A 26,427-nucleotide genomic window follows, 5' to 3' on the forward strand; every position below is an offset into this window, starting at 1 on the left:
GTTTTTTTCCAGCTGATGAACGATAAAACACTGACAGCCAATCAGAATCCATCCTGCTGTAATGAGCTCAAGAATTTGAAAGCGGCAGACGCATGTGCGCTTAGAATAAACAGACGATATCGTTTGCTGGTGTGGACGCTAATATCGTTATCTTTATAGTTATCTTTATAGTTATTGTTCTTGGTGTGAACGGGGCTTTAGGGTACATTTATTTGATAAAAAAAATAGTAAAATTAGCAATATTTTGAAATACTATCACAATTTTCACGTTTTCTATTTTAATATATTTTAAAACGTAATTTATTCCTGTGATGGCAAAGCTGAATTTTCAGGAGCCATTATTTCAGTCTTGAGTGTCACATAATCCTTTAGCATTCTGATTTGGTGCTCAAGATACATTTGTTATTACTAATGTTGAAAATGGTTGTGCTCCTTAACATTTTTTGGAAACTGATTTTATTTTCAGGAATCTTGGAAATAGAATAGAAATGAATACATATTATTTATTTGAAATATAAATATTTTGCAGAATTCTAAATGTATTTACTGTCACTTTTGACCAGTTTCTTTTTTTTATATATTTATTTATATATATATATTTTTTTATTATATACTATATATTATATAATATATACATATATAGTTCAGCCTTCAAAGTTTTGAATGGTGGTGTATGTGGGGGTGAACACTATGGATGAATGCTTTAAAAAAAAAAAAAAAAAAAATAATAACTATATATACTATATATTATATAATATATACATATATAGTTCAGCCTTCAAAGTTTTGAATGGTGGTGTATGTGGGGGTGAACACTATGGATGAATGCTTTAAAAAAAAAAAAAAAAATCATTGTTTGGCAGTTTATCCTATTTGACAGTTGTACCACACCTTGTCATGGCACAGCAATTCACAGGGTTAAAACAAGTAATCTGCCAACTACGCATCCACTGAAGCATTTGAAATCAACTGTACGCTTCTTCTCACCTATTGTTTCTAGACGTCAAGGGAAGGTATGCTGAAGGTACAATTTCCTGTATGATGCATGAACATCATACACACAATAGCATGTGAACTTCCCAGATGACAGAACGGTTTTCAACACCTGACAGTTTCTCATTCATCTGAAAAGACCGTGTTCTTTCTTCACTTATATTTGAATAATGTTGGTGAATGGATGCTTTGAAGGTGCTTCTGAAGGCAAGTTTGAATTTAGCAGACTCGAAGTGAACTGCTAGAATGAAATGCCAAGCTTCTATTCCAAACATTTCCTAATTTCTGTGAAGTAATGGATTAAAGCCAGTGTGCTTGTGCTGCCAGTGTTGATGACTACACACACTAAGGCCAGCTTGAAGTGAACTAGTTAAACTGATTGCCAGGCAGTCAGAAACATGTGAGCTGTATAACATGACTTGTTGGAACACAAATTGACCCCGTGTCGGAGTGCATCAGCATTTGACACCAGCTTCCAGAGGGGCTGTCTAATCCAGGACAAGCACCAGAGTGTGCAGTGGCAGCACCAAGAGATTGACCATTCGGAAAGAGAAAGACACCCTTTATAACTAAATCTAATAAGACATAATGGGAACAGGTGTGCATTTATTGACAAATCAAAAAATTGCACAGAAATTAACAAATCAGGATGACAGATCTACCTTGTGGCAATGACACCTCGTAGAGATGAAAGGGCAGAGCAGTTTTGCATGAAGCATTGCGTAGTAGCAAGTTGCTCACAACACCAACAGTTCATTTTCATTTGTGTTTTGTCTCATATTGTGCAGCCAAAATCAAAAATGCTGTCATTGTTTTCTCACCCTCAATTTGTTCCATTCCCATATGAATTAATTTCTGCTGTGCTACTCAAAAGGAGAAATTCTGAAGAAAGTGCTGGTTTTATTTTTATTGTTTCCAAGAAAAGTGCTGGTTGTATGCAATTACAATTTAAAGGTGCTGAAAGTTTTCAAGTTTCAAAAAAGACACAAAAGCACCAGTGGTTCATAGGACTTGTGCACTATATTCTGAGTTTTCTGAAGTCATATGACAGCTTTATATGAGAACCAAACTGAAATTTAAGTCATTAATTAATCTTTCCCTCCATGAGTCAAGAAAACATTTAAACCAGTTTCGTGAACGAATCAAAAACGTATTCAAAATATCTGACTCTCAACAGACGCAAACACCATAAATGAGGTCCATACAACTTGATTGTTTTTTCATCTACTCCATGAGTCAAAACAACATTTAAACCTGTTTTGTGAACTGGATAAATTTTTTTTTGAAAATATTTGACTCTCAACAAGTATTTGTTCCCAAATCAGACATTTTTCCATAGTGCCAAAAAGAGCTTCAGTGAACTTAAATTTCACCCTGCTTTGGTATCACATTTCTTCAAGCCTTGGAATATACTGAACAAGTCATATGGACTATTTTTTTATGATACTTTAAGATACTTGTGAGGCTTTTTTGAAGACTAAAATCTTAAGTCTCCATAAACAGTAACTGTACGGTAAAGAGCAGCTGGCATATAGGTTTGGAATGACATGAGGGTTAGTAAATGATTTTCATGTTTGGGTGAGCTATGCCTTACAAGTAAAACTACTGCATTTGTGGCTAAAAAGTATATACATAGAGTCCTTTGAAGCTACACTGAAACTGCAATTTGGACCTTCAACCTGTTGGCCACCATTGAAGTCCATTATATGGAGAAAAATCCTGGAATGTTTTCCTCAGAAACCTTAATTTCCTTGCGACTGAAGACAGAAAGGCATGAACAACTTGGATGACATGTGGGTGAGTAAATTATCAAGACATTTTTATTCTGGAAGTGAACTAATCCTTTAAATGTCAAGCTGAACCACTTCAAATCAACTTCAGCTGTTTCCTAAATATCAAATTACTTGTTACTACATGCAATATTTTTGAGGTAAAGAAACAACTAATATACATTATGAGCATAAGGAAAAGGCATGAGACATGAGACAGGCTTAACAGCTGAAAGATGCCATCAGGATCAACTTCTGTGTTACATCACACCTTTGAAATGGCGGAGAGAACAAAGAAGGCACAAGCACTCGCCTGAAAAACGTCACAAAGAACTGCACCAGGTCCATAATGCTGTTGTGCTGAGAGAAGGCGATCTGTGAGGGGACAAAAGCAAAAGTGAGATAAATGATGGGGTGACAGGTTACCAAAGAACAGCTCTTTACATGAAAAGATGATGAAGACCTTTGCTTGCGGCTAGGGTCCTTCACAAGAGATAATGTCATAACACATTTTTTTTGCTTGAGGGGCCATCACGTACGTAATTTTTTTCTTTTTCCTCATCCCCTCTAATTGTTAAATGGAGGCAATAATGGTTGTTCATGGTTACCTGAGCTGACATCCCTCAAGCATTACACACATGCCAAATGTCTGCCTTCTGGGATTGTGGTTTACCTTAGACTTAAATGGACAGGTGTAGCTCAACATGGCTAGGAAGAGACAAAATGGCACTTTTGGATAAAAGTCTGTAATTGCAAATTCAAATTGGCTGCATTTTTGCACAAAGGGATTAAAAGGATATTTCACCCCACAATTCTGTCATCATTGATTCATCCTCATGTGTTCCGCAACACAAAGTCATACAAGTTTGGAACAACATGAGCAGAGTAAATAAAGTTTCATTTTTTGAGCGAACTGCCGCCCCTTTTAGGGCAGCTTTAAGATGACCAGTGGTCTGGTCATAACCAAATTTCGTTTTGGTCTGATTTGAAATGACGTCATACCAGTTTGTTCTTTGATGTCGCTTGAAGTATATCAGAGCCTTAAAGTGATAGTTCACCTTCAGTTGCTGGTCCCCATTGACTTACATAGTGCTTTTTTCATACTATGGAAGTCAATGGGGACTGTTATTTGGATGTACATACATAGTAGTTAAAGACAACTAATATAAAGTGGGGCCAGAATATGTTTTGTGCTGCTTACGCCTCTCCTGAGATATTATTCTGGCCACTCAAATCCATTCAGTCAATTATGTTTATTCAGAGATTTCATATCGATATGCTCCATGACTCAGATGACAAGCTACATTTTTGGCCAAGCTCCAGAAGACACTTTGTTTGAATGAGACATCATGGGTTTGGCAGTGAATACTGCAGGGCCATTAACTAAGCATCAACACACTTTTGAAAAGTTGTTCAAGTGTTCACGGTGTCAAGAAAGTGTGTTCCCCAGCACCCCGTAAGGCAAGGAAAATAACTTGGATAAATACCCAGCAAAAATAAATGGATTAATGTTCTAAATGTACGAATCTGTAAGTCACCCTGACTCACCAGATGAATAATGCAACAACGGCAGAGCGGAGCAGGTCCTTTGGAAAGCCCATTCATTTCATTAAGCCGTTGTCACAGGAACACGGCTAGGGCTAAAGACAGAGCTGGAGAAAGCTTTAACACTCCATTAGGGCTGAACCATTTTTGTGCCCAAAGACAAGCAAGCAAGATGCTGGGATTGAAAAGAGCAGTTGTGCAGCCCCCACATGTGCCCGGTTAAGTCACTGCTCCCAGTGAGACCATACCTTGTTGTGCCATAAATAACGCTTTGGAAGCACCACGTGGACAAGGTGTTAACTCTACTAAATAAGGTCATTCAGACATTGTAAATCACATGCAAACATATAGAATACGTATAAAATAATTAACAGTAAATTCAAGTATTTGCATTAATTAAAACAAATTCAGTAACAATTTTTACATCTACTGTATGAGTGTGTTATAATGGCACTTGACAAACAGGTCAGTATAGTGACAAAAACAGGTTCTAAGTCTCCTACAGCTAGAACGCTAGAATAAATTCTGCCCTTGTTGGTCTACAAACAATATCTTCATGACTCTGCAGTGCATTCATAATGCTGCAACTCAAGTCATTTTTAACTTTTAGAAAATTTCATATCAACCTATTCCACCCTACATCAGCTTTCAGTCAAATTTGAGCTTTAATTCAATACATTATCTTTTTAAGCACGTTATCAGACAAAAAAAATCTACCAATAACATGAATGTGACTATAAATGAGTCTTGATCCTCCAGCTGAAAGAATCCCTTTATCACAGTCATTCTTATTTTAATTAATTATCATTCATTAGATCATTGTATAAATTGGTAGGAATTGCTCATCATGCCATGGAATGAATAACCACTAACAAAGCATCTGAGATCTGGAGAGGACTGTCAGGAAAATTTCCCTAATGAGACACAAATATAAAGTGGAGAGAGGAAACTACCAAGGGAACATCAAGCAGCTCTGTGTTCTACCTTCATTCATATGTGTCCAAATCTAAAGTCATATTCTATGATGATGATGGGGATGATAATAATAATAATAATAATAATAATAATAATACATCTTTTTTTAATTTATATTCCAAAAAGTAATAATAATTATAATGATAATTATATTACATTATATATATATATATATTACATAATTATGTTTTAATATATATAAAATTATATTAAAATAAAATATAACACATTTATATTTTAATATGTGCAATAATGAACATAATAATAATATATACACAAAGTTTATAATATGTATATAATATGTATATATAATATTTTTTTTATATATAAAATATACTCATATTTTAATATACATGTAATAATAGTAATAATAATAATCATCATTACCATCATCGCCACAATAATTGTTATTATTCATTTTTGGATAATAAATTGAAAAGCAGTGTGAATCAGAGTAGCATAAACTGTGAATGGTGGTGTGTAAGCGATTGCAGACAACCTAAGTTCAAATTTCGCTCAGGCCTTGCATCTATTAACCATAACAAAGTTAACTTAAATTTACACAACAGCACTACAACAAATCCATTCGAATAAATTATTTTTGGTTCGGAAGGCTTAATTTTTGGTCAATTTAACTATGTTCACAAAACAGTTTTATTTATGGATTGTAGCATTAAAGTAAAAAGCTTCCACATGCATGCCTGAAATGGATTATTTATCTTGTTCATAGTGGCTGACCTCACCCTGACCCATGAGACAGTGAGACAGCAGTAATGTTTTGTCATATTGGGTTTCCTGCACAATGAGAGCACTTCAATTCTCCATATCTAATATCTGACGCTTTCAGAGGGGTCAGGGGCTTCATATGTGCATAGATTCACAGTCCCAATTTCCTCGGTAAGCTAATAAATGCTGATCACACTTTCTGATCATAAACATCAGTGGAGCGCGAGCTCACCGTGTCATGGGGTCCATTTGATTTAATGATGCATCGCCATGGTAAATAACTGACTCTGCTTTTGGGAAATCTAATAGAAAACTATTACTGCTTGAACACAGCTCAACTGAGATGAAGGTCTGCGAGACCAAAGTAAATAAATGAACCTTATCAGAGGAACTCATCTTATATGTGATAGAGGAACAGAGGAATGAATGCAGATCAATATTAGGTGTATTCTCGCTGTTGGAGACAGTCCCAACAACAAATTACGTGCTGTATCTGAGCGTCTCGGTGCACAGCTGGCGAACGGTAATGAACGACAGAAAGGTTGAGAGGATTTGTGGTGGTTATCTTTATAAACCATATGGATAACGACCAGATGAAATCTTCCTTTATTGTGGTGCATTTTTTAATAAATAGCTTCACTAGGCACAGAAAACCTGTTCAACATCGAACCCTCTAAAGGGTTGCTCTAGGTGTTTATCATATTTTGTGTAATATATTTTATTACCAATATAGAAGGTTATTACTTTTTCCTTCAGAGACTGGTCATTTAGGGAAAGACATCAGGGGACAGGGGGAGCAGACGTTACCCAGTGTGCACCAACTACCAGTGACATAAGCATATAGACTAATATGCCTGCACTTTCTATCTATCTATCAGCAAATTACATAATTTTCTTTTTATTTAATGTACAAGTAATATTCTGTACAAAATCAGTTGTGGTTAGTCTATCATAATGAAAACTGTAATGTGCCACCACCAGCAAAGTTAGCTAAACTACCTTCCCTAAAGATTTTTAAATCTATATAATGTCATACACAATGCTTTATCACGCTTTAGGGACATACAGACTGATTTTAATTGATTTTTGATTTACTGATTTATTTACAAATAAATGTAAATGTATTCATTTTTTGAAAAGTTGGTGGGACAATATCCAATCAGCTGGACTTTTTGTAAAATAATGCCCAACAGGGCTCTCTGATCACGGTTTGGTTCATCTTATACCAACCTACAGGCAGAAACTGAAATCAACTAAACCTGCAATAAGGACTGTAAAAAGGTGGACTAATGAAGCAGAGCGGGATTTACAAGCCTGCTTAGACTGCACTGTTTGGAGTGTTTTTGAAGCTGCTGCCACTGATCTGGACGAACTCACAGAGACTGCAACATCATACATCAGTTTCTGTGAGGATATGTGCATTCCTACCAAGACTTATTTAACATACAACAATGACAAACCATGATTCACAGCAAAACTCAAGACAGCACTGTCAGGACGAAGAGGATGCCTACAGGAGTGGGGACAGAATCTTGTACAATCAGGCCAGGAACACACTGACAAAGGAGACCAGAGTGGCTAAGAGGAGCTACTCTAAAAAGCTGGACAACCAGTTTTCAGCCAATGACCCTGCTTCACTGTGGAAAGGACTGAAAGACATCACAAACTACAAGACACCATCCCCCAGCACTAAGACAAATCAACAACTTGCTGAAGACCTGAATGAGTTTTACTGCAGATTTGAAACTCCCGGTCTCACACCCCATACCCACTCTGACCATTACCACCACAAACATTAACACCTCCAGCAACCCCCCTCTCCCCCTCCTGCACTTTGGGTCAGTGAAGATGATGTGCGTCAGCTCTTCAGGAAACAGAAGAGAAGCACCAGACCCAGACGGTGTTTCACCATCCTGTCTGAAAACCTGTGCTGACCAGCTGGCCTCCATCTTTTGACAGATCTTCTGGAGCTGTGTGAAGACCCTTCCTTCTTCAAACGCTCCACCATCATCACCATTCCAAAGAAACTCAAAATCACAAGACTTGATGATTACAGACCTGTTGCCATAACATCTGTGGTCATGAAGTAATTTGAGAGACTGGTGTTGGCTTATCTGAAGGACATCACTGGACCCTTGCTGGACCCCCTGCGGTTTGCTTATCGAGCAAACAGGTCTGTGGATGATGTAGTCAACATGGGACTGCATTATATCCTACAACATTTAGACAAACCAGGGACTAATGAGAGGATCCTGTTTGTGGACTTCAGCTTGGCTTTCAATATAATCATCCCAGCACTCCTCCAGACCAAACTAACCCAGCTTATCTGTTCCTAGCTCTATCTGCCAATGGATCACCAGCTTTCTGACAGATAGGCAACAGCTAGTGAGACTGGGGAAATTTATGTCAAACAGCCGCACCATCAGCAGTGGCGCCCCCCAGGGGTGTGTGCTCTCCCCACTGCACTTCTCCCTCTACAACAGGGATGGGCAACTTCGGTCCTGGAGGGCCACTGTCCTGCAGAGTTTAGCTCCAACCCTAATCAATATTAGCTCCAACCCTTCTGTCACCAGAACAAATTCCTTGTATGTGCAAACATACTTGGCAATAAAGCTCTTTCTGATTCTGTTTCTGATTCTATAAATGTATAGATATTGGTAGCCAGGTAGGTCAGTTAGTTCAATCCCAAACAATGTTGTTATTGTTAGCTAAAACTATTAAAATAATTTTTGTTAATTGAAATAAAAATAAAATAAAATATAAATATTGGCTGAAAAACATAAACTTAAAAAAAATGTAAAGATATTACCTTGACAACTAACTAAAATAAAAAGTTTATGTACTAAAATTACTCAAATGTTAACTATACTGTCCTGCAGAATTTAGCTCCAACCCTAATCAATATTAGCTCCAACCCTTCTGTCACCAGAACAAATTCCTTGTATGTTACAAATTCCAAACATACTTGGCAATAAAGCTCTTTCTGATTCTGTTTCTGATTCTATAAATGTATAGATATTGGTAGCCAGGTAGGTCAGTTAGTTCAATCCCAAACAATGTTGTTATTGTTAGCTAAAACTATTAAAATAATTTTTGTTAATTGAAATAAAAATAAAATAAAATATAAATATTGGCTGAAAAACATAAACTTAAAAAAAATGTAAAGATATTACCTTGACAACTAACTAAAATAAAAAGTTTATGTACTAAAATTACTCAAATGTTAACTATAAAAACAAAAGCTAAATCAAAACAAAAACTACTAAAACTGAAAAACATACAAAAAATGAAAAATAAAAACAATAAAAAAAACAAAAATAAAAGCTAATTCAAAATATTAACGCATACTATAATACTGTTACTGTTAATACTATAATACTACATCATACATATTGCCCCAGAATTCAGAAACACTTCACTTCTTTAGAATCTAAGAACAGCTCAATGAAAGGTAATGGTTAAGTTACATATGTTCTGTGATGGTGTCCGAGTCTAACAAGTCTAAGCGATGACATTTCACACTGGAATAATGTTGTTAAAACCAGAGTCACAGCTGAGGTGCGAGTTCATTGTGCCAGATCACATCTATGTCTGGTCCACATCCACAAAGCTGAGGATCTAAATGTTCCACTGCAAGATCTTGATTAGAGCCAGCCATACAACCATATAATGCAGTGCTGATGTCATCGAGCCTTGGGCGGTACACTCAGAGCAGTGTTCAGAAGACAGAGAAAGGGAGGGGACTGTAAGGGTGGATAAGACTCTGTTGCGGCACATTTCCTAAAGCTTCCAGCACACGCATAAACCTCAAGTCTCAATGGTCTCAAACCGCTACAGTGATTCTGGTCATTCATGCCACACTATCATTCAAAAGTCTGGGGATGATAAGAATTCTTTTTATGCTTTTGAAAGAAGAAATCATTATAAATACTTTTTTCTGTCACTTTTGATCAATTTAACACATTCTTGCTAAATAAAAGTATTAATTTATTTTAAAAATAAACTTACTGACCCCAAACTTTTCAATAGTAGTGTATAGTTGCCATTTTAAGGAACACATAAAAGACCCAATTTGAATGACTATAGGTTTTAAATGGATGCAGATAAATAGAGGCTAGAAGTTCATCTTGACAAGATATTTTTCTTCCTTCTAAAATCAAACTACCTGTGCAATCGCATGTATATCTCTCTTTCTGTTTGATTGCAGGCAATAAAGAGTGCAAACATCGCTCAAAATAAGAGTAATGTACCCCAGTGGAGATTCAACATAAATGTTTTTCCATGACAGATATCATGGGTCTGCACATTACTCCAACAATGTCATTCTATGTCAGTCGTCTAGGCACCTGGCAACGTAACACATTGCCACTTAAGAGCTGATTTAATTTTATGGACCATAAGATGCAAACATATCCCAGTGCATAACTGAATAATTGATTTCCATATCATTGGATCTTTTCAGAAACATTTGTTTTTGTGGATTTCCATTTCACAAAGGAGATGGAAGTTCCCTGCTTTACCAAAAACTAAAAAACAGCTTAACATACTGAAACATGTGAACAATGGCTCCTAAACTGTATTCAGTAGAAGCCAAACAAGTCAAAACGTGTCCTCACCTGTATTTTGATTGGCCATGAGAAGTTGCTGACGTATACATAGAAAGTGATGTTAGGATTGCTGTGAAAACTGAATTTCTCACAAGAGAAACTGTCTCTGTACTCTTTGATGTTGGTCTTGGACACGATAGGGATCTCTTCCCCAGAGATGGTTCCAGCTGTAAAGAGAAAAGAATGAGATTAATTCAGATATAAAGGAGGCAATCAGAAATGGAATTTGATGCACCTCATAACTTCTCTTAATTAAGGAATTGACCATAAAGGGTCACAGAGTGACCTCGGCATGTTGGTGGTTCTGAATACTTATTCAAAACAGGAGCAAGACATCAAATATTTTCTATATTTATTGTTCGGTCTGAAAATTGATGCATGCTTAAAATGTAGTGTGACCACCACTTAATGCTTTCTGAGCTATTAAATAAGGGCGATTGAGAGCAATGCAAATGCAATGAATTGCACCAGTAATCAACAAGGCTGACCGCATACACTTTAGCTGTTTGTTGATGTTTTTTATTCATGGAGAAAATTAGTTTTAAATCAACCTCTCAGTGTGAAAATTTCATTATCTATTTTTAACATGGTATAAAACCATAATTTAACACAAAATGACTTGGAGAAGCTGAAAAGAAAAGCGGCCTTTGTCCTATTTTATCAGGACTTTTTAAACTTTTCTGAAGTCCTCGACTGAAACACTTAAGTCCCACCAATCGTCATTCCAAACCAGCACTATGAAACAAAGCCCTCAAAATGACAACCCAAATGCCACTACTTGGCAATGTTTATCTTAATTGAAATCGTTCAGTGCTCCTGAAGACGCCGCAGCCCTAGAATTCAGAGCCGCACGCTAGACTATTGTTAGAAGCCTTTCTCTGGGGAGAGTGTCTTTAAACAGAAAGACACCACTCCAAATATTAAATGAGGGGAGCCAGGAGGTCGAGAAGGAGAGGAGTGAACCTGTTAAAGAAGAGCGTGAATGTCAAAGTCACATAAAAAAAATTGTCTGGTGACTATTTGGACGAAAAGGTGATTTCATAAATAAACAATAGAGGATAATGGCGACGTCCTTGAGTGTCTGCCTATTGTAAAATACCCAACACACCCAGGATCACACTACGGTCAAACAAGGAATGCATTAGCATCTATGTGTCAGATACATTATGGCATCATGTTAACGCAGAATGCATCACTACGGTCAATTACGCACACCTAACTGATTAGCAGTGTTGACTTGTTTACACCAGCATTCAAAACTTTAGTGTTGGTAAGATTTTTTTGCTGTCTCTTTTTCTTACCAAGGCTGCATTTATTTGATCAAAAACTACAGTAAAATTGTGAAATATTATTAAAATAAAATTTTATATAAAAATGTTTTCTATTGTTATATGTATTAGAATGTTTTTTTTCCTGTGACAGCAAAACTGAATTTTCAGCAGCACCTAAACTATGTATTTTTTTGATGAACAGAAAATTCAAAAGAACAGCATTTATTTGAAAGAAATCTTTTTAGAGCATGAAAAATGTCTTTACTGTTATTTGATCAATTTTATACGTCCTTGCAGAATAAAAGTATTCGGGTTTTTTTTTATCTTACAAACCCCAAACTTTTGAACGATATAACTTTTTTCTTGTATTGTTTTTAGTTATTTTTTAACAGTGATGCTTTACTTATGCTGACAGTTTACACTGTAAAAGCTCTTGAAAATTGTGTATTGAAATGTGTCTTCTGTTTTTTTTTTTTTGAGTATGTTGTTGAAATGCTCTAAGTTAACAATAGGTCTTTTAAAAAAAAATGTGTCTCGAGACACTGCATCCTTGTACTGTCAACCTGTTTTCGAATGCATGAATGTAAAAAAGAAGATCTGCTCAACAAACATGTTAGTTTACGACTACAAAAACAAGAACTATAATACAACAAAACAGAGGCAAATATTTGACTGAAGAATAATCTTTAGGAAAGAGTAATCAGTACCTGTTGACCCCACTGACCAAGTGATGTTCAGATTGAAATTGTTTGATGCATTGATGGACATGTCCAAGTTCTTACTGGTCTACAAAATGGAAACAGAAAACAAAGTTGATGTCTGCAAAAGAATTATTTTCAGTATGACTTCCATACGGCAATGTAGGTGTAACGTTAAAAATACTTTGACACAAAATACATCTGACTATCTGACACAAAAAGGTAGTCAGCATTGGAAAGCAGAAAAATTAGTAAATCTCTCTCTTTTTGGTCCACAGAAGAAAGTCATAATAAACGATGAGGGGGGTACATTTTTCATTTTAGGGTGAACTATGCCTTTTATGAAATTTATGTTGTCTAACTGGTGAACAGAAGACTTCTCTATGATCATCACAAGGTGGTCAAACCATTCAGCTGCTTCTGTTCTCAGATAAGTAGATTGTGACTGACCTGTTCGGGAGTGGCCATGAAGTTAATGGCAGTGTAGTGCTGGTCATCTTCTTGAAGCAGACTGAAGGTGAACTGGTAATCAATCAGCAAGTTATCTGTTCAGATCAAAACCCTATTATTAATCATCACATTTTACACCATCATGAACCACACCATGCAATTCTCTGTCATGTTAATGGTTGAAGGTTTCCATTTAAAAAACATCACGAAAAAGTGGTACACATTCACTCTTACAATAATAAGACGGCTACTTTGAAGAGCTACATGAATCATCAGTCACTTTAATTGCACTAAATTAATACCTCCTTTCTGAGTGTGTCGTTGCTTTAATAAGCATGCACTCTGATTAAGTATTTGAACTACAAGTATTTGAAATCTACGCTTCTTAGTTACATAAAAGAACTTATCATTAACCAGAACTAGGCCTAAAGGTTTAAAAGTTTAAGACTAAACATTAAATTCCCAATTTTTGACCATTTTCTAAGGAAGATCCTAAGGTGCAGTAAGTTGATTCTTTTTCAAGGTCTTAGCATCTCTTTAAAGCATAATTTCAAAGACAAAGATATGTCTGGATTGTTTTCTTAACTCCTGGGCTGTTAAATGACTGAATGCTGCCACAGGCATCTCCCAGAAAACAGCTGTTTGTGTGAATCACAATATGGTATTGTAAACATCTCTTTCACTCCCCATCAACTCGAAAGATGTTTTTATAAGCTTTTAATCAATTCAGATGTGACATTGAAGCAACATAGATTCACTCATTTCCTTTATTTTTGCTCCAAAGATCATGTAACTTTCAGACACTGAATAGTGCTGATCTTTTCTTTCTTTTAAATCATCCTTCCAGAAGGAACGGTGTCACTTTTAAAATTAGTTTCAGATGCAACTATCTACTGGTGACAAAACTTGAACCATCCCCCAGCTTGCTCTTAAACCATTATGGTGATATATGCTGGATTTTTTTTTCAACGATGAAACAGAAAAGTGAATGTCAGTGAGTTTCATGAGTCAGACAGCTGTTCTGAGAGGGATATCAGCCATAAAGTTGTAAGTTATTAAATGAAAATATAAAAAACTTGGAATATAACATTTTAGGCCAAGAGATAAGCTTGTCATCCCGCATGCATCAAAAACTTTAAGTTTTGTGTTCTCTGTCATGTTCTCAACTATTGTGTAAGACCTTACACAACTAATCATAGACTATGTGCACCAATTTTGTGATCATTCTCCTGTCTGACTGTTGCTACAATCTAGAATTCATTCTCTCAAACACACATCTAAAGGGATAGTCTGAGCAAAAATGAAACTGCTGTAATCACTCACCCTCATGTTGTTCCAAACCAGTATAACTGACTTTCTTCTGTAGAAACTAAATGAAGATAATTTTAAGAATGTTGGTAACCAAACAGTTTTGGTTAACATTGGTTATCTTCTCAAAATATCTTCTTTTATATTCAACAGAAAAAATAAATTCATACAGGTTTGAAAATGACATAAGAGTAGCTAAATGATGACAGCAGTTTAATTTTTGAGTGAAAGAAGTTTCTTATCCTTACCAAAGTTGCATTTATTTGATCAAAAATACAGTAAAAACACAAATATTGTGACTTTTAAAATGAAAATGTAATGTAAAATGTTATATATAACAATGATAGAGAAACATTTCTTATAATAAAAAAATATATATATATTAAAAACAGTTGTGCTGCATAATAGTTCTGTGGAAATAGTTATCTTTTTTTCAGGATTCTTTTATGAACATTAAGAATATTTTACGGTCACTTTGATCAATTTAATGCATTCTTGTTGAATAATATTAATTTCCTTTTTTGTTTTAAAATTGTGTTTTGAAATGTCTATAAATGGTAACAAACAAAATGCAAAAATGGCTTGTGGTTGCTTCTGACAGCAACAAGAACAAATCTCTCGCTTGTGCATTTAATGAAGTGTCCTAGAGTAGACAAATGAATCTGAATCTACTGAATCAACTAAGGTAGAACATTGTAATGATAAAATGGAAACATTAAATTTCCATTTCAACATAACAACGCAACAGAAACCAGAGCAATGAACTCCATTCAGGTCATTAAAGACACTCCCCACTGCAGTTACACTGCAAATACATGGAGGGCTGGTCAGAGTGAGAGTGTAAACCAATCTGAGAAAATTTAGCATGACCAAGAAGTCTATTTTTACAGGATCAATCTTTGATGGTGAGTCAAGTAACACTGACAGAACACACTGAGCACGCTTGCTACTTGCTAGTGCTGTCTCCGGAAATGCACAAGGGAGTGTGAGAAAGCTCACACTGCCTACTGGATCCAAGTCTACCAAACTTCTGCTCGTGTCTTTAATTAGATCGAATCATTTGCTTACTCACTCTAACGGTTTGACACTCTCACCAGTCTTATATCGTCGCCTGCGGCCCACTCTCCAGCAACACTTCTCCCTACAGGACACTATTTGAGAAAATACATTTTCTTCTAAATAGCAATTGGGCCGGAAGCCTGCGAGTACAAGCGCCTCATCTAACAGACGCAGAGGGAACGGATTGGATGGAAATTGTTTGATAAATTGAAGGCTTTATTTAATCCTGATTGATGACAATGGGGATAATGTTGGCGGGATTTGCAAACGGAGTGAAATTTGATGTCCTAAACGCTACTGACTGCATTTTCAGACTCCATGATGACTGCTGATAATAACTGCAAAAAAAAAAATAAGTGAAAGAGAGGAACACAGATGTATACCCAGAGAATACGCTGTTTCTGATATACATGACTGCCCCCTAGTGCTGTGCATTTGAGCCCTGCACACACAATCAGACTTCAACATGGTTTGCTGCAGATCTTCCGAGATGTTCAAGAGATCTAACTCTACTTTTTGATTTCTGCCAAATAAGAAAGTCTCATCCACAGCTTTTATCTTGTTGTGTGGTTGTGCATCAGCCCATGGCAACTTTCGTCCAGGTTTCCCAGCATCTTAAGTCCCCTGAGTCTAATTTCATTAAATGGCAGACAGCCTCTGAGTTTGAAAGTGTCTGCAGAGTCAGATGAATTTTCAAGGTACAACAGGATTACTTTAAGGTCAGAGCTCAAATAGAGCATACTCACAGTAACAGGTTCCTCTGAGGGGGTTGCCAAGGTAACGGTTTTCTGAGTCACAACTGCAGAGGGACAAAAAACAATTTAGATGACGTACATCAGTAATGAATCTGAACATGCAGTTGTCATAATAATTATTAAACATAAAAAATAAATGGACTGTGGATCAAGAAAACAAAAAGGTTGTTAATTAAAAAAGAAAAAAGAAGAAGAATAAAGAATAAAGAAATAAAATAAAGATCAAGATGTTTTGCTAGGTTTAATTTACTAGGTTTTTTTTAGGGTTTAATATTTTTAGTAGTTTTTATCTGTACATTTGTTTTTTATATATATATATATATATATATATTGCATGTCCATGTACAAGTGCATATGAACATCTGTTTCCTTCCTAATGACCAAATAGACAACTAACCGCATAGCTTATTTTGTAAATATGTTCTTTTGCAAATGCTGAATAACTTTGTTAAATATTAAATCTGTGATGTTTAAGTTGGCATTAAATAAAATGTACTCTATCCATATCCTATTTATATTGATAGGTCTTAATGTGAATAATGCATCCATGCAAGTTTCATTTTTAAGAAAATTTTTGGCCTTAATCAAAATGTCATAACCAGACATCTCTCTGCTGATGTATGCAGGACTTCTCCAATCATTCAACCTCCCATTTATCTGTAATGCCCACATCTAAAAAAAACAATTAATAACTGATGCATTGAACCAAGTCCCTGCCCTACTAGGGCTCAACGCTAAAGGATTTTTTCTACTGGCCCGGTCAGGCCAGTGGTTCAAATTTTTACTTGCCCTGCCAACATTTTCACTGGGCCTGCCACAAAAATTAAAATAGTTGTTGTAATAGTTGTTTTTGACCACTGTTATCTTGTATTCTAATAAATAAGCTTATATGATACCAACATTTTTAATACCAGTTAAATTTTACAATTCTTGAATCCAGTTTCGTTACCACAGCAAAAACTATTAACATAACAAATATAAAGTTCAAACATTAGTTAGTAACAGTTAGTAAATAAGAACAAATGAACAAATTACAAGCAACAGCACAAATAAATAGAACAAAGATACAAATTAAACGGTGCTTTAGGTTTGTATGTGTTCAGGTACAGAAATGAATAATCAAGTGCAAAATAACATTGCATATTCTTCACTGTATAAATTAAATATAGATTAATACTTAATTAACATTAAGGACACCAACAGCAGCTGGTAAATGAGGCACGGTCACTTTAAGAGACAATGCATTAATCCAATATAATATACATCCAATTCTCATCTTTTTAAGTTCACTTAAGACATAACCGACTGTTTTTGAGGATACTCGCTAAGATGGGTATTTTCACATACTTTTGTATGTATTTGTCTGTTCAAGCGCAAGAAGACGTGGAAAAAACTAAATTCAGGACTCGCGCGTTGCCTGATGTCTGCGTGCACAAAACACACTGAATGGAGTTGTTATTCACGTCTTCTTGTGCTTGAATGCTTTAAAATCTTTTGAATGTTCAAATCGGCAAGGTGTATTTGCTCATTCAAGCACAAGGCGGCGTGAAAGAGAGCTCCATTCGGGGTCACACTTTGTCAGATGTGGCTCTCTATGTGCGCGCTGTGCACGCAGAATATTGTTGTGTAAGTGTGTTGAATTTGTGTGGTGCCTGCTGTATCTTTGTCCCTTTCCATACTAAGGCAGATTATGTAATTCCACTCTGTTGTCGGGGTCTTTTATTTCCTCAGCTTCATTAGAGAGCGCCAGGAAACAGCCCAAAGCTTCCTCTACCTCAATCTCAAACACGCTAAACAATTAACACAGCGCTGTCGGCCCAGCTCTCCACCAGCCTAAGCAGATTATACATCCTGTTGCTCTTCTGAGCCAGAAACTGACGGTCCAATTAGAGTCTGCATTCATTTGTCTCTATGTGCGCGCTGTGCACGCAGAATATTGTTGTGTAAGTGTGTTGAATTTGTGTGGTGCCTGCTGTATCTTTGTCCCTTTCCATACTAAGGCAGATTATGTAATTCCACTCTGTTGTCGGGGTCTTTTATTTCCTCAGCTTCATTAGAGAGCGCCAGGAAACAGCCCAAAGCTTCCTCTACCTCAATCTCAAACACGCTAAACAATTAACACAACGCTGTCGGCCCAGCTCTCCACCAGCCTAAGCAGATTACACATCCTGTTGGTCTTCTGAGCCAGGAACTGACGGTCCAATTAGAGTCTGCATTCATTTGAGAGCACAGCTCGCTCACTCCCTCTCCCCACAACAATTTCGCCACTTATTTTCTACAGAGGCAATTCACTTTCAATTCACACCATTGTCCTGTAAATGTGTCTGAAGTGCAAATGCGATTAATCATTAAAGCTGCTTTTAACAAGTAAATGAAACTATGTTTTAGTTAATGCAGAATGCCGGGCTCTGTTCTAGTTACTTTGGAGCTAATCTAACACAGTGCTCCTAGTTCGCATGCATTACAGCCAGAAAAATACTTTATGTAATTATGCAAATTAATTACAATTGTGCAGTCCAGCCAAATGTGGCTTTAGGGTTTGTATTGTATGTGATGCAATAAAATATGCACAACATGCGTTTTCTATTTTCCTCACAAGTTACATGCAAAATCAAACAATCTGATTCACAAACAAATCATGTAACTCTTAGTCCATTTTGAGTTTTGTGCTTTTTACCAAGTGCTTTGGTAAATCATAATTATGATAAAAAGTCAAATTTAAGCACATTAAAAAGTGTCATAATTACCACATTAAAAGCCATAATTATGACAAAGTTGTTAATGACTTTTTCCCTTATAATTATGACTTAGCATATCATAACTGCAACTTTTTATCTCATAATTATAAAAGTAATTTTTGTCATCATTTTAATTTTTTCATAACGTTTTATCTTATATAATATCAATTTATGTCAGTTATGTTTTTTGTCTGTTTTTATTTTAATTCCATTTTTTATATCACATAATTAGTATGACTTAGTATGCCATAATTTTGACTTTTATGTCATAAATATAAAATGTTTTTATAATTATGATTTATCAAAGCATTATTTTTTTTTCTTACATGGCTGAAATGGGCTTCCATACTTATGACCCACTTATTTAGCAGTTTATTTATTTGGGAGCAATTTTGATTGGTGAAGCAAATTAAATCGGGCAATCTGGATCGACTCCCAGCCATGTGATAATAAAACAATGGAAAAAAAACCCCAACAAAAACATGTTTACCTTTTAAGTACACCTTCTAAAGTACACCATTCTCACAGTCAAACATACACAGACCTCCATCTCATACTGTAAATATCTTTGCCCTTAGCTTGCAGGGATCCGAAGCATTCATATTTTTTTCTGAGAGTTGGTGATAAATATGAGAGGACAAGGTAGAGTACACTTTTACCACAGGACACAGGACAAACTGCACCACAGGCATTTTAAAACCTCTACATATCAGTCCCCTAGCCTTTAATCTGGATGACATTTCAGAAATGACTATTCTCTCTCACCCATACACTGCAAATCAGAAGGAGAGGTTTCCAGCGTTCATGCCCACATACACACAATGTACTCCGTGAGGGCGGTGAAACATAATGCACTCTTACTCTCAGTATCTTAATTTAATCTCCAGTGAGAGCGCACAGACATGCTGTGCATGCTTTAATGCACTCTCTGTCTGTAGTGCCATAATTTGATCCCCATTTGGGTCACACCTGGAGTGCCGCAACACACACAACACACTCCATGACACTCCATCATGATGATGATAGACTCTACAGTAATCAAGCATGCTTCAAATTGTATCAATTTTCTTTCTTTAATCATGTGTATCTTTTCAAATATCTCTTGGTGAGCTGCTGTCTGATCGCAAAGGAGAGTGACGTGTTCTCTATGCTCTGAAGTCCCGCTCAGGACTGTGAAAGGAAACTTTGAATTGCTCTTTCACTGTCAGCTCACTAAAAGGGGGTCAGCGAGCGATCACTGCAGCACATCAGGTCTTTAATCAACCATTTTGAGTGTGATAGTATTTGTGCGTGACAAAAATGGTCCTGGTGCTTCATTACGGACCTCGTTATGTAGGATGGGCAATGGCATCTGTCCGCTCTGAGTAATGAAGGAGAGAGAGAACAGAGTGGGAAGGAGAGGAATAAACAGGAAGCAGTAACGGCCGTCTCAACTTGCTGCCTGTGCACTCATTTGTCCTTGTGATGAAGACACGCTTGAATACATCATCAATGGACCTGGCTTGGCCTGATTGGGTTACACACAATTAAAAACAAGCATCTACCGGCACGCACACTCACATAATGAAATAACAACAAAAGTGCGTGCGAGAGAGAGAAATCATCACTTGTCACTTGTTCGGGAATTACTCTACACTGGTCACACACTATGTTTCTGATTTACTAAAAAGAACCAACTCATAAGAGCTGCTTTTTTAGGAATTGGACTACACTAGTCACACACTACGTTTTTGATTCACTAAAAATAACTATTACCTAATAAGAGTCACTCATCCAGGAATCTGGATACACTGGTCACACTCTATGTTTATAATTCACTAAAAAGAGCCAACTCATAAGAGTCACTTGTTCAGGATTCAAAACTACACTGGTCACTTTCTATGTTTTTGATTTACGAAAAAGATCCAACTCATAAGAGTCACTAGTTCAGGAATTGAACTACACTAGTCAAACTCTTTTGATTCACTAAAAAGAACTACTCACTCATAAGTGTCAATTGTTCAGGAATTAAACACTGGAGATAATCTTGTTAATAATCTTGATAATAATGTTTCTGATTCACTAATAAAACTGAGCTCATAAGAGTCAACTACCCTTTTCTGTAATTGGACTACTCTGGTCACACTCAATGTTTTTGATTCAGTAAATAATGAGCTCATAAGAGTCACGTGTTCAGAAATCGGACTACACTTGTCACTATGCTTTTAATTCACTAAAAAGAACCTGTTTATAAGAATCAATTTTTTGGGAATTGAACTATACTGGACATATTGCATATGTTTTTGCGTAGTAGATTTAACTGTAATGTTGCAGTGCACAATATACTGCCAGAGTATTTTTGCATGGAAGAAACATTTTGCAAGAAACATTAATGGAAACCGAATGGAACCGAACGTCAATCAGTTACGGTATTAACAATGGTACCAGTAAAGCAAAGTAAAAAATTAAGTGCACAATGCTTTCTATGATGCCTTCTCCTCCTGAGTCATTACCTTACTACGGTGTACAGCTGTCGCTATGTTTATGATGAAAATGCACTGTGGTGCCAAAAAATACAATGTGAAAAGAGACCTGCAGGGACAAAGGACACAGTTTCCTGTTTCCTGTCATAAAACACTTCATATCCCAGAGTTACACGTCAGCCTATAACAAAGCATTTGCTCTTAAAAGAGCACAACAAAGGAGCTACCATCCTCTGCTGCAGCTCTGAATGCAACATAGCAGCCCAGATTTCAAGCTGCTCACCGGCTTCTGTTTCTGTGACTGAAGTATCTGAGTGGGAAATTCAGTTCGCACCCACATCTCCTAAATAAGCATGACTGGTCAACCCACTCTTTAGAATTTCTGCATGCACATATAACAATGCAGTGAGTGAAACGCTCGAGTTTCATTATTCTCAAAGAGGAATGGTCTCTCTAATAGTCGCAAACACACACCAGCACACTCCCTCACTTCCACCTCCATTAGTGCTATTAAAGTGTGTGCACACACGCAGACAAAATATGCTGCGTCTGCAGGTCAGCTTTAGGCAAAATTGTGAGGACACATAGTCAAGCTAAATGGAATGCAGGAGGCTTAATGATTAATGGGGTGTGTAGGTATTAACTATACTTTCGAAAGATTCAGGGACAATGTCAATTGGGGTTAAAATAAATAAATAAATTGCAATAAAAAATTATAATATTATTTATTGAATAAGTATATTAATGTTTTTCTTAAGTATTTATTCTATTAAAAAAAATTATATTTATTTAAAATGTTTTAAAATAAAAGTCTTGGTATGTCCTTATTAAGATAATTAATGTTTGTATGCAGTAGAGGTACTTACAGCTGGCATTGGTCGCCTTTGATACCCTTGGTGGTGCAGAAGCATTTGCCCGTCAGCACCTGGCACACGTTGGCATGGCCATTACATTTACAGGCTGAAAAACAAAAAAGTGTGGGGGAACCGGACAAAAATGGGGGGACGATAAATATATGGAGAGAGATAGAAGGGGGAAGGAAAGACAGAAACACATTGTGTGAGAACAGAAACACAGAGAAGTACAAGACTGATCTACGAACACAGTAGCTTAAATATTTAATTAATGAAAACTGCACATACTGCAATTTAAAGAAATTAAATTTCAAAAGAAATTTCAATAAGGAATGAGCTCTTTTTATCTACAAATAAATACAAATACAAACGACTTAATTGACTCAAACATTCAAATTCAATTCAGTCTCTTCAGTTTTCAGTACATCAGTTGGACCTATACTTCAGGTCAAACAGGCTGACAAAAACAGTGAGATTAGCTCATAGCCATAGGTGGTCCCTTTCTGTTCTCAGATTTTCTTCACAGAGAAGTGAGTTTTGCTGCATTAGATGAAATAAGAACATCACGTTACGGTCCCTAGGCAACATCAATGATGGAAATCAAAATAATAAATTACAAACCTTAACAACAGAGGTCAATGAACAAACATAACGGTAAATTCTCTTCATTCTATGTGCACTCGAAAATAAAACTATTACATAATCGTGGCAGAGCAGAAACTAAAATATAATAAAATAACAATAGTTTGAAATAGATTTATTTAAATAACAGATTTACACATTTAAATTCAATTTCATAAATTTACTTGCAAATATATATTTGTATATATTATATAAAATATATATTTTTGCATATATTTTATGTTATAGACTACTGTTCAAAAGTTTAGGGTCAGTGAGATCTTTTAATGTTTTTGAAAGAAGACTTCTTTCAAAAACATTAAAACATCTTACAATACATTTAAAAGACACTTTTATAAACATTTCTCATACTGACCCTGAACTTGTGAATAATACGGTCTATACAAACATATATTTTTAATGAGTAAAGTGGTCATATGAAACATCACCATGGCTGAGCAGACCATGTTGCTGAACTCCATATTAGCATTACTGGCATTGATGTGGGAGTTGTTGTGTTAGTGTATTTGTAGAATCTGGATGAAATTTTGGATGAAATTGGTCTTTTTGGACTTGGGAGAAAGTTTTGAAATAAGGGTTTCAATTAACTGTTATTTCAAAGCATGAGGAAAATGTAATTTCTTATTACATGACTCACTTCAAGATCACCAGTTCTGAAACTCTGCAAAACAGGTTAAATTGCGTTCAGAAGATTTTTGCTATGGACAAAAACACCTGCTTTAAGTGCCACAGTCTTTTATCTGTACTGAAATCCATTTTCCTTTTTTGAGCAGTGGACTATAATTATTTCTAAAATAAGCTTCAATTCTACACAGGCTCTTCACACTGCACTAACATGGCTCCAGATCATTGGGCTCTGACAGGCTTTTGTCCGCTGTGCTAAACATGCATGACAGAGACTATGCTGTCTCTAAATCCCAGCATCCTGTAGGTCGTATATCAAAGGTCTATGCTGATGTGCATATGAACGTCTTTTGTGAGCTGGTCCGCTTTTAAGAAGGAATATGAATATCATATTTCTCAAGAATATGGGAAATATGATAGTGTCTAATGTTTGCAGGGAGCAGTTTCAGAACTGATGTGTCATCAAGTATTAAAGTAGAAGTGGCCTTGGGTAAAATTTCACAAAAACACTGAGGAACAAATCCATTTACATACAAAAATATGTTGTAAATAAAACATAAGACCTCTTAGGACCACACTTTTATAATGTTTAAAATAACACACATTTTGTGATCACTAGCTCTTAGTTTTAAACTCCTGGTGGGGGAGTTCTCCCATATCTGTGAACATAATGGTCTATGACAACATATCCTGTTTCACCTGGAATCATAGGCCAGTGCTGTAAACCGACATTCTCCAGGGCAAAAGAGAAAAAATGTGAGTGCATGTCTATGTGTGATCTTACCCCTCTCCTCTGGCAGCACAACCACCTCTATGACCTCAACACTCATTTCCCAGTGTGCTCTTTTCTCCATTACTAAGCCAAATGGTATATCAAAATGCTCTGTTAGTAGCAGGTGCAAATATTCTCACCTTGGCACTTTCCGCCATTGGTTGGGTCTCCATGGTATCCAGGCAAGCATGTTTCGCAGTGAAGGCCAGTGGTGAGGTTACGACACTGCTCGCACACACTGACGTTCACACATGTGCTGTGGCCATTGCACTGGCATGCTGGGAAATAAAAGTTGGTTGTCAGTTTGGAATTTTCTTCTTTTTTTATTTTTTTACAAACTTTGATGTCAGAGATGACTCACAGTGTTATATAAACTAAAGAATTGAAAACTAAAGGATATTCAAACTTTTGATGCCAAAAACCCTCAAATACAATGATCCCCTAGTGAGGGATCCCTTTCCTAAAACATGAAACCAGCTATATATTTTCATATTGAAAATCCCATCTATATTGTGGAAAAATATTAAGAGTGATACTGTAAAGACAACAAAATATAACAGTAACTTTTGATCAATTGGAATCATCCTTACTGTAAAAAAGTAATTTCTTTTAAAAAATCTCATAAACTTTTGAATAGTAGTTTATACCAAAGAAACTATATATATATATATGTGTGTGTGTGTGTGTGTGTTTGTTTTTTATTACTGTTAAAAACTACGGCTGTCAATAAAATTATCACAATTATTCTCACTACTTCTGATCAGTCTTAAAACAGTAAATTTATCACTTATCATTTACTGTCACAATAAATATAATTAATTTCTTAAATATATATGTTAACTATTAAAGCCCTTAAAATACAATATTTTCCCATCAGTTTTTTTTTTTTCAGATCACCTTGCACCTCTTTGTGCCCCCAGGGGATCCCCGGCCAGCAGTTTAAAAAAACCCCGGTGTAACAAATTTGCTCTTTAAAGGTCAAGTGTGCATGTGATTGTCTGAACTTGGGTGGTTCTCACCAGGGCACTGGATGAAGGCCCACTCAAAGCCCCGTTCTTTTGGGCAGAGCCCCGTCTCCAGCACCATGTCTTGACGGTGTCTGGAGGGGCTCTTCATGGGTCCGCGATATGAACCCTCCATGCACTGCCCTCGGCCGGTGTTACTAGGGTCCCCACACCAGCCGCAGTCAGGCTGCTCCAGACACAGACCACATGTACGCAAACCAGAGCAGTTCTGAGCTGCAATGACAGAAAAGAGAGAGATGATAGGCAGAAGAGAAAAAAGGCAGCAGATTCTGAGAAATAAACAATGAGAAACAACAAAGACATAAAGACATTTTAAGACAAGACTTAAAACTCTTAAGACTTTTTCAAGCTCTCATGGGGCATATCACTCCACTGACTAAGTAATATGCTCTCAAATACCACCAGAAAGTCCACTCTCCCAAAAAGCACATCAGAGCCATATGCGTCAGCCTCTTTCGGTTTGATCCACCTCTCCGGCAGTCAAATCACATCTCTTAGGATCTCAGTCCTCACAACAATAAGCTTTACAGACAGAGTGTATTCAGGGTCAACATGATGGCAGCAATAACAGTGAAAAAGCACAATGTTAGTCATTATGCTGGCAGGAGTTCATGGATTCTCAGCTGCAGGAGCTGACAGATTCTCAACAGCACCATATGATTTGATTCGGCATGCAATAAAAATCATTTGTTTAGGGGTGAGGAGATGTCTAGATGGGTTAGGCATGGAAAACAGATGAGACAACTCTGGGAATAAAAATACATTTCTTCTGATTCAAAATAGTGAAGGCCCACGTGTTCACAGACATAAATCAGCCGCCAGATTTAAGATCGAATTTATCAGACTGTTAACAATATGGGGGTCGTCGACACACACAAGCTCCCCACATGCCAGTACAAATCACTGCCACCTAAAAAAAAACCGCACACCTTCACAAGTGTGAATCAAACTAATCCAGCCATGCTCCAGACAAAGCCCCTTAAGAGAAAAAGAAGAAAAACAGAGGGGGAAAAAAACCTAGCAGAAGCAGAAATAGATCTTTAAAATGGTACCGACACAGGACGAGGCTTATGGTGGAGCAGTTGAAACGTTAAGTCAGTGTTTCCCAACCTTTTTTTAGTCGCGGCACCCTTTGGAAATTTTAACAAATTTGT

The 26,427-nt window shown here is 36.4% G+C and overlaps 1 protein-coding gene across 1 annotated transcript in view; it reads right to left on the reverse strand.

Annotated features, from left to right (window-relative positions):
• atrnl1b (attractin-like 1b) overlaps nucleotides 1-26,427 on the reverse strand; it is a 115,493-nt gene that overhangs the window by 32,865 nt on the left and 56,201 nt on the right. Inside the window, exons 18-25 of the mRNA XM_016488138.1 lie at nucleotides 25,268-25,486; nucleotides 24,389-24,526; nucleotides 22,223-22,316; nucleotides 16,148-16,200; nucleotides 13,035-13,129; nucleotides 12,594-12,672; nucleotides 10,625-10,782; nucleotides 3,076-3,137 (exon numbers count right to left, since the gene is read on the reverse strand). Of these exons, the coding sequence (XP_016343624.1) occupies nucleotides 3,076-3,137; nucleotides 10,625-10,782; nucleotides 12,594-12,672; nucleotides 13,035-13,129; nucleotides 16,148-16,200; nucleotides 22,223-22,316; nucleotides 24,389-24,526; nucleotides 25,268-25,486 (898 nt within the window). The remainder of the gene's footprint in view (nucleotides 1-3,075; nucleotides 3,138-10,624; nucleotides 10,783-12,593; nucleotides 12,673-13,034; nucleotides 13,130-16,147; nucleotides 16,201-22,222; nucleotides 22,317-24,388; nucleotides 24,527-25,267; nucleotides 25,487-26,427) is intronic.

This window comes from Sinocyclocheilus anshuiensis, unplaced genomic scaffold (genome assembly GCF_001515605.1).
Source record: "Sinocyclocheilus anshuiensis isolate Anshui unplaced genomic scaffold, SAMN03320099.WGS_v1.1 scaffold1541, whole genome shotgun sequence".
Classification (NCBI taxonomy): domain Eukaryota; kingdom Metazoa; phylum Chordata; class Actinopteri; order Cypriniformes; family Cyprinidae; genus Sinocyclocheilus; species Sinocyclocheilus anshuiensis.